Source organism: Anomalospiza imberbis, chromosome 15, assembly GCF_031753505.1.
Source record: "Anomalospiza imberbis isolate Cuckoo-Finch-1a 21T00152 chromosome 15, ASM3175350v1, whole genome shotgun sequence".
In the NCBI taxonomy this organism is placed as follows: Eukaryota; Metazoa; Chordata; class Aves; order Passeriformes; family Viduidae; genus Anomalospiza; species Anomalospiza imberbis.
In genome coordinates this window covers 13,517,404-13,526,850 of record NC_089695.1, presented here as the reverse complement: position 1 = coordinate 13,526,850, position 9,447 = coordinate 13,517,404, and the positions used below count along the sequence as shown (strand labels likewise).

General features: G+C 42.3%; 1 protein-coding gene across 1 annotated transcript; it reads right to left on the bottom strand.

Moving 5' to 3' along the window:
* Positions 1-2,888: 2,888 nt before the first annotated feature.
* On the bottom strand, positions 2,889-9,414 carry MRPL22 (mitochondrial ribosomal protein L22). Its single transcript, XM_068205979.1, has 7 exons — positions 9,337-9,414; positions 8,760-8,805; positions 6,787-6,922; positions 5,600-5,665; positions 5,209-5,286; positions 4,313-4,382; positions 2,889-3,180 (listed from the first exon to the last, which is right to left on the bottom strand). Exons 1-7 carry the CDS (start codon positions 9,362-9,364, stop codon positions 2,969-2,971), a joined length of 636 nt encoding a protein of 211 aa, XP_068062080.1. The 5' UTR covers positions 9,365-9,414; the 3' UTR covers positions 2,889-2,968.
* Between the last annotated feature and the right edge of the window lie 33 nt (positions 9,415-9,447).

The following is a 9,447-nucleotide window of genomic DNA, read 5'->3' as shown; positions in this document are numbered from 1 at the left end:
ACACACCTGGCCAGAACCAGCAGTACCCAACTGTGCAGTCACTGACTCTCACACTCTCATTTATCTTCCATGTTTAAAAAAGGATGATGATCACTTTATAACTACAATCAGGACCCTTTCTTACTCTACTTTTGATGAACCACCTCATTAACAACTGCCCAGAAGTCTTAAAAAGGAAAAAAAACAACCAACCACACACATCCATAAAGATATCAGGCTGCCTGACTAAAGTACTACTTTCTCAATGGATACTTCAAAATGTTTATGAACAAGCCCAACAGCAGGTTTACAAGTTTCTCCTCAGTTAAATCTCACATTGCTGAGCAGAGCTCACAGTTCTGCTCTCTTCAGATTTCCCTGAAGCCTCACTACACCTTCACAAGTACTTGCTCCTTCTACTGTTTCTGTACCACCAGCACAAACACACGCCAGTGGTGAGTTTACAGTGCCCCCAGATGTTACTCATGAAATCAGCACCAAGTAGAGGCCTCACTGCCTCTCCGTCCCTTCTGGTGGCAGTTCATTTTAAAACATTCGTTTTTAATAAATGATCTGCTAAAGGCCTATTGCAGTTAGCATGGAATTTTGTGTCTGAATCTGTACCAAACATCTGAGGTGCAGATGTACTATAATTACCATGAAAGCACATTAGAACCAAACCTCTAAAATTTATAAATATACAATTATATATAAAAATTACCAGTATAAAGCTGTGTCACTAGATCTTACTGAAATGGAAAAGGTTCAGGTTCCCAGCATTCTGATGGACCTACCACAGAAACCACTCCAGACATTCTTACCACCCTACCAGGGAAAGGCAGGGACCAAGCCAGTTCCTCACCTCACCCCACCCAATCTCCCATCACTCCTGTCACAGACATAGCTGTGGAGCTTCGTTAGCCAGCACCATAAAGATCAGCTCTGGGTTATGCATGTTTAAGACAGCAGAAAATGCTACTGAGGCAGAGGAGAATACTAAAAACATGCCAAAAAAGAGTTTTCCCACTTACTGTCTTGAGGAAGAAAACAAGAACAAGCAACGACCTTGCTTTTTAACTGAAAAACTTTTAAAGTCCAGGTCTGTTTGTTTAAAGGACTTTCAGGGCCACCTGCAAATCATAAAGAAGCTGGAAAATATATCAGTCACATTCTCACTTCTCTCTCTGTCTGTGGATTCACAACCAGAGTAATGATATCTCTAAGGATACAGCCTTCTCTGGAGGTCCAGAAAGATCTGAAGCAAAATCTACAGCATGCAGGACAAATAGGTACTGGAATAAAATACCTAGGAGCCAGATTTTAGATATTTACATGTGTCTAAGTGTAATATATGTGAGTGCTTATTAAATTTGGATTATTTTGCAATTCTTTAATCTTCTCCCAGATCAGTGATCCCCAAAAAGATTATAAACAATTTAAGTTTGCTACAACTTGTAAGAGATTCACTCTGACAGAGAAGTGTAAGGGCAGCTGGCAGAGCCCAGCACAGCTGTTTATCACAGTACAACAGAAACAGTTCTTCAAACACACATCAGGGACTGCAGAGATAGAGAGTTTTATCAGAAAACACCTTTCAGGCAAGTTACTAAATCGTGGCTTTACAGCAAGAAATGTGTTTGAAAGTGCACTGCAGAGAACCAGACTGCAATAGACTCCCATTAATGGTACTGAGCTCTCAATGTGCTTCTTGTGTAACTTCACTGTCCCCTAATACCCTAAACATCATGAAACCCTTTCTTCAATAGCCAAAAGAAATCACTCTGTAGCAACCTTTGTTAAGACAATAAAAATAACTTGTTTCCTTAGAAGAACTGTCCCTTCCCCATTATCCAATACTGATCAAAGTAAACACATGTAAGAAAAGCTACCATGAGTTGTTGCAGTAAAAAGACCCAAGTGAGGTAAGCAAGCTATCTCCCCCTCCAATGTTCCCAGAATGGAAAAGAAAGCTCTACATATCAGACATTTGCATGTACAAGCAGCTGCTCATTCTGTTTTTATGCTGATGTTCAACTCTGACCATCTTGATTTGAAAATCTGACTGAGCAAAATGAGATTCCCCCTATCAATCTGTCTTCTTCTCTTCAAAGAAGTAATGATAAAAATGGGATTGTTTTCAGAGAACTGAAAGCCTGATTTGTATATGCAACAAGCCATTCTATATTAAATCCATGGAGTGTTTCATTTCCCTCAATGTTACAAAAGCAATTTGTTTCCAGACAATGCAGAATTAGTTCACTCTTCACCAAAAAAGCTTTTCTCCATATTTTGCCTGTTACCCACAATGAATTTCCAGAGAGAACAGCCTGAACTCCATGCCTGTATCAGATCATTAATGCCACGGGCAAAATCCAAAAGAGTTTGATCATTCTGGAAGTTTTCACTGCTACCTCTTCTCTGACAAACTAAATATTGCCACCTACTGACTGCCAAAACCTGAACTTCCAAGGATTTTTTTATTTCCCTCTCCCAGACACAATGCCCAAGACACGCGAAGGCTGTTACAGCCCAGATAAACAAAAAATTGATGTCTGATATTCTGAAATACTATTGTTACATGGTTTTGTCCACTGTTACTTGTTTACTTCCAATGTTGTAACTATTTTAAGATGTCAAATTTTAGTCTGAGGTTTGATCTTACAGCATGACTGTCATGCAGACAGTTTTACAATAAAAGGCCCACCATACATAGCAGAATCACCAAGCTTTATAAAAGCACCATATGTTTTAGATTTGACAGTCCAGAGTTGAGCTTGAATGCTGTGGTCCAAGTAACTCAGAAAAAGTAACATCTGCTGCTCCAAGATTTCTCCATACCCTTGACTTGACAAATAAGGAAAAACCCCTGATTTTTCTCACATCATCCAGCTCCAGCAGCACCAAAGATGTAACTAAACCATGACTTTAATGATTCCTTTATATAATTACATTGCCCAACACGAGATACCTATACAGCCACTAAAGCGTGTCACAGCGTGTGAACAAGGGTTCTGTTTCGCAGCTGCTGCACATATTCCTTTGCTTGGTCATAGCCAGTCCTTGGTGGCTCTGGGGGAGGAGGAGGACCTTCCACCAGCTTCACAAAGTAGTGGCACCTGCTGATTTTCATCATGCCATACATGCCCTTGCCGTGGCACCGCAGCCGCTTCACGTAACGGCCCCTACCCGTCTGCGACTCCGCTGAAGGAAAAAGGACAGGGGAGAGAAGATTATTCAGTCAAGAACAAACTGCTACAGCTGCAATAAAACACCTGTCTTGCCAGGGTATTTTTCATGGCTGCTTCTAGAAAGTTAATTCTACTCGGGATTCTCCCCTCCATCTTTCTTCTGTTACATTTAGCAGATCACTGCTACAGAGGAACCCGTGAGCTGCATTAACACTCTTCAGGAGCACCAAAAAGGAGAATTTAGAAAGCAGGCACACAAAGATAAATATGTGGTGAAGGACAAATCACACTGAGCACTTAGTAGATTATACAGCTCTTCTGAAGGTGGTATTTGTTTCACTGCCTTTCAGTAGTTTGTCTCATGAATTCCTGTAAAGCCTTACAGACTTCATTTTCCCTCCTTTCTCCCTTTATTGCATTCATCACAGGTATTTTCATTACCTGCACATCCAGTCCTGCACTACAGCTGATCCTTCTTGTAGCAGAGGTGTGGAAAGCTCCAAAGAATTCTAATCAAATCTCTCTACAGTCCAGGTGACTTTAAGCTTATGAGGTCAGTTGAGTAAAATTTATCCCCTATTAGACAAAATGGTAATTTTTTTTCTTTGGGCCTCAAAACACCTAAGAGTAAACATTTCTCTAACATTTTCTAGGCTAAAAAGCACTTTAGTTATTACAAGCTAATCCTGCAAACCATCTACAGACAAGTCTTTTTATTAAGAACTTTGCTGTCATTACCCATTTACTTTTATACTGTGTCTGATGGAAGTTTAACTTTGATCCTGCAAATCAAGTTGTACTAGCCACAGACAAAGCTTCCAGCATCTCTGTCTGGCAACATTAAAAACTGGAAACCATTTGCTTCTTGTTGTTCAATCTTTCAGATTTGTGTCAAGCATCTTCCTCTTCAGGACGTCCTGTTCAACAGGGAGCAGAAATTCCACTCTCAGATGGATACACGTATCTTAGAAATGCTGCAAACTTGTGCCATTCATGTTTTGATAAAGTTAAGTTTAGCAGAAACTGTCCTCTATTCACTTCTGGTGATTTCAAGCATCAAAATCTTATTAAATATAACACATTTCCACGGGGTAGGATAGAGTAGCATGACATTTTTTTTAATGCACTAAATGTTAAAAATGTACCTATGTGTAAGTTTGATTTGAATTCCACATTGTGCTTTCTTACAGCCAATTCCTGTGCTTCTAACAGAACCTGTAACAAAAGGAAAAGAAATGGAAATATTGAGGAGGAATTTAAAGAATGCTATTTCTTATCTCTAGATAATATGAAAGAAATTGCAAGTTTAAGTCAGCTATAGAATAAGTATTTTATAAAGATAAAAACTGTTAAAAGACAAGCATCTTTTACATAAAGAAGTTCCCTGCATAGAATGAAAAAGCCTCAGGACAATTTTATTACATTTTTGGGGAGGAAAGGGAGTGGAAAAGATGTTTTCCACCAGCATTTATCAGCCTTCCCTCCATAGACCTTTGTGTAATTAGACATCTGACTACAAATAAATTCCAAGGTGGGCAAAATTAACTTGGTCTATTCAATATTTTCAGCTAATACAGGACATTTCTTTGCCATAATTATACCAGAAAACAACGCTTCAGCCAAGAAAATGACTAATTTGAGAATCCAAACTACCACAGTGTATTCAAAGCTTTTGTGCCTTTACAGAATTTAGTCCTCTCCTTCATCTCTCACAGTTTAAGAACCAAAGCACACAGATGTAGCAGCCATTAGTGACCAGGATTCTGCACCTTTTACCATGAACTTAACACCAAGCACTGCTAGAGAGGACACCCACGTGGAATTTATCACCATGACAAGTTAGAACACCCAGCACAAGTGACCCCAACATATTCATAAGTCACAACATCACCTGACTGCAACAAAAATATGTTGATAGAATGTGCTCCCAACAGGCTTACTTGAAACACAAAAACCCACAGAAGCAGAAATGCCTCCAAACTTCTGGTGACAGATGTTGATTTTCTGGAAACCAGGAGTGTTAAAGAATACTGCTATTTACCTCTTTGATCACCTTTGCTCCCTTTTTGTCACTGAATTCCAGCTGAGCGAGAGCCTGATCAATGGACATTCCTTTTATCTGCAATCAAAGTGGTAAAATTAACTTCTGCACTTACAAGTATTTCCTTTCTCTTATTCAGAAGACAATACTTGAATTATACCGCTATTATAAAAACAAAAATACTGTCATTTCCTTAATTACCATTTCTTCAGTGTAATACCTTACAGCTAAACCAACTACAAACAGCCATTCCCTGTCCAGATCCATGCTCATCCCCAGGACTCTGCTATAAAGATGCTGATTAAACTGTGATTGAATGAGGCTCTTAAGACAAATACAGTAATTAAATTTTGCATTCTCTCAAGTACAGCACAAAGTACTCTTTGCTTACCAGTTTTGCCAGATACCACATCTTATCTTTGCTGTATTTTATTTCCCTCCTACAGTGATATATTTCCTAGGGGCAAAAAAAAGTTAAAGGATGAGTAATTTTGCTGTGAAAACTGGAATGGAGCATCCATGTCTGCTCCACAATCTATTTTCTTACTAGGAATAAAATAAGAATGGCTCTGCCTACTATGAGAACAGCACATCAGGCATAGCTTTGACATTTGAAACTGAAAGCACTAAAAAAAGGTGCTGGCACACAGGGAATTTTAATTTAATCTTATGACACTTAGCAGAAGTCCCAGAAAAGGATAATCAGAAGGTTTATCACCATCTTTTCCTCTCATTCTCCCGACTTTAGAAGCAAAGATTGACATGCCCATTCAGCCTTAAAAATATAACCCTGCTGTCAACTCAACTTACTGGGAGAGCAAATAAACAATATTACCAGAATGAACTCAAATTAGCCCTTGAGAAGTGAAGAGGGTTTCAAGTTTGATTAGCACAAAGAGCTGCCTCCACAGACCCATTTAACATTACTGCTAACAGGGACCAGCAGCAGCTGGTAGCATCTAACATCAATGCAAATTTGAAAGAGATGGAACTCTTGATAAACAGGTAAAACACCGATTTAATAAAGAAGTCTGTCAATAGCTGCATTTTCATACACACTGCATCACTCCACAGCAGGGATTTCTATGTCCTAGGCCACAATGTTCACAAAAGCAATCAAAAAATGCTCATGGCCCACAAAATACTTGCTTAAAAAAACCCATTTCTTTTCAGATGTAAATGCTTTTACTTTGCTGAGCAGTGTGTCTAACAGAAGCCACAACACATCCATTCCTAATGAAGAAAAATGCTAACAATGGAATTCCAGAATATCAGTTCTTGACAGTACAATTTCTACCTCCTTGTAGTTCAGAAACTTCTACAGACAGAGGATGGGCCCCTTACAGCTTGAACCACACACTGAGTAGGTGATCAGCTCCCAGGAACTCAAGGCTCCAATATAATTTAGAGATGGAAAGCATTCCAAGTGATATCAACTTCTACAACACAGCCAAACTGAATACAATCCTAAATAATGAGCAAACAAGCTTTCAAACTAGTGCCCTGTGCAGACAGTGACAATCTGCTCAGAAATTGCTAAACATTCTCAGGTGAGGACATTCACAGGTGCATCCTTACAGCTGGTCTGCGAGGCTCTCCAGGCAGCTGGGGAGGGTAAACAATCCTGTTCTTCTTCTCCCACTTCCCAATTTTCTGCAGAGATGTGCTGGTGTGGATGCATGACAGAGGAAAAAGGCTGCCAGATGCCAGCCACCTGCAAGGCAAGACCACAGCCTCAGCTGCTGAACACAGGAGTTCTTTGTCCCTGCCCAGTTTATCTGGAAAACTGTGAACTTGCTGTCTTGAAAAAGAGAACCAGCACATTTGTATACTCAAAAAACCAAACTATTGAATCCTTTATAGTTGATGCTGAAAGGGCTTTTTAATTCAGCAAGAAGACTCAAGCTTCCTAAAGCAAGCCATGAATGTTGGTGTGAGATTCCACATTAAGTGTCCTCAGACTGTCACACACAGTCACAGCCACCTCTGTTCTGATGCTCTTGTGGGGCTCAGAACTCACACAAACCACTTGTACCTTTTCCATACTTATTTAACTTTTACCAACGACATATTTAGCAGTGAAAATTTCTAGCTTTTCAAGGGGCTGAGTATCTCAGAGCATTAGAGGTTTATAAACATCGTGACATTTGAAAAGAGAGGTGTTCTAAACTACTTCCAAAACACAATCAAGTCAATGCAAAAACCAGACAGCTGATAGCAATGAAATCCATTTTCAGGCAGTTTGCTCAGCTCAGATTCTGAAAAACCAAGCTACATTTTGCCCCCTGCTGCCTGGATAAAGCAGCAGTGGGCAGCCACTGGTGACTACAAGAAACAGATGAGTTCAAGACCAAACACTGTGAGTTTTACTGAGCCTTGAACGTCTTTGTGTGTGTGGCCAACGTGTGCAAAGCATCTTAAAAACAACAGGCAAACAGAGCATGCCAAAAGGGCGGTGTACAGCATTGCTCACAATAACATGTGAGCAGAAATTAGCATAATACACATATTTCAATATCATGGAATACTTTTTCAGGTATTTGCAGGGATGCAAGTGGAAGTTCCAGTGCTCCTACAGTGTGGATTTCTCTCTCTCTCGGGGTTCCTACAGGTCAGGGTGACCCCAAGAGAGATCCAAAAAGAGTCTTTGCTTCTCTTAGCCCAAATGCAGCTAAAGAAGGAGTCTGGAATGCTTCCAGTTGCTCTTTCAAGGTTGTTTATTTCTTCTTATCTGTAATATTTTCTCTCTGACCTGCCGAGCTCTGGCTAGCAAGGAGGTCATAACATTCTGCTGTGCCCTCTCGGGCAGTGTTTACCTCTTATATCAAAAGTTACCTACACTATGTTTACAATTTATTACCAATACCTAACATTTATGTTGGACAGTGTGTCCCTACCTTAAACCAACAGAAAAGTGTCACTATCACAGCAAGACATGGAGGGCAAGAAGGAGGTCAGGACATGCCCAAATCCCTCCATCTTGTCCCCTGAACCCCTTATCTTAAAAACCCCAAAATGCTACATTTCCACCCTGTGTTAGTTTAAATATCACATTACTCAAACCCTTGTGACTTGTAATCCCTCATATAAAATTGACAGCTTTTTCCACGGGCTAAAATCAAAGCCACAGGTGTTTTTGACTTCATGCCAGGGTCTCCAGACAGCCAGGGCAGCCAGAGGGATGTGCTGGACTCTGACACTACAGCACAACTAAGAGATTCCTCCAGAATGAGGGGAAGCTTCAGCAGAGAAAAGCAGTGACTTTAGGAAAGCAGTGACTGGGGACAGCACAGATACCACATTACTGTGACCTGAACTATGAAGTCAGAGAGAACACGGATGTCCAAAAGAAAGAAATGAGGAGAGAGACACCTCCATCATGGCACAAGCTCTGAATACACAGAAACACACCACAGGGGCAGAGAGTGACCCACAGCTCCAGGGCTGGGTGGGATGGCCAAGCCAGGGGCCCCCAGAGCCCAGCCCCAGGTAGCCAAGCAGGGCAATGCCTGTCCCACTGCCCGGGGCACGGGTGGCAGAGCCAGACTCACCTCTCTGGCCGTGCCCAGCTGAGGAGACCCCGTGCCCAGGCAGCACCTGAAGGGAAGGGAAAGGGAGGGAGGCATGAACAGAATGGTAAAATCACAGCATGGTTTGGGTTGGAAGGGACCTTGAAGACCACCCAGTCCCACCCCCTGCCATGGCCAGGACACCTCCCAGTGTCCCAGGTTGCTCCGAGCCCCATCCAGCCTGGCCTTGGACACTGGCAGGGATCCAGGGGCAGCCACAGCTGCTCCAGGAAACCCGTGCCAGGGCCTGCCCACCTCACAGGGAAGAATTTTTTCATAGTGTCTAACCTAAACCTACTCGCTGCCAGTTTGAAGCCATCCCCCTCATCCTGTCACTCCAGGCGCTTATAAATACCCTCACTCCATCATTCCTGGACGCTCCCTTCAGACACTGTAAGGCTGCAACTGGGTCACCCCGAAGCCTCTCTTCTCCAGGATGAACAATCCCAATTCTCCCAGCCTTTCCTCACACGAGAGCTGCTCCATCCCTCCGATCAACCCGCCGGCCTCCTCTGCAGCGAGACCCTCCCAAAGCAGCGCCGCTTCCCCTCAGCCTCACCCGCGCCCAGCGCCCAGCGCGCCGCCATCTTCCCGGCCTCGCTTTGCGGCAGCGCCCCGGGCGGGCGCACGGGCAGGAGCGCGGTTTGCGACAGTTTGCGGCGGCGCGCGC

What these genes read in the sequence shown, in the direction of transcription:
- MRPL22 (XM_068205979.1), bottom strand. Translation starts at nt 9,364, where the DNA reads ATGGCGGCGCGCTGGGCGCTGGGCGCGG. An exon ending in GAGCAAAGGTGATCAAAGAG is followed by an intron (nt 4,383 to 5,208) that starts GTAAATAGCAGT and finishes CTTTTGTTACAG; the next exon opens with GTTCTGTTAGAAGCACAGGA. An exon ending in CAAATCAAACTTACACATAG is followed by an intron (nt 3,181 to 4,312) that starts GTACATTTTTAA and finishes TTTTTCCTTCAG; the next exon opens with CGGAGTCGCAGACGGGTAGG.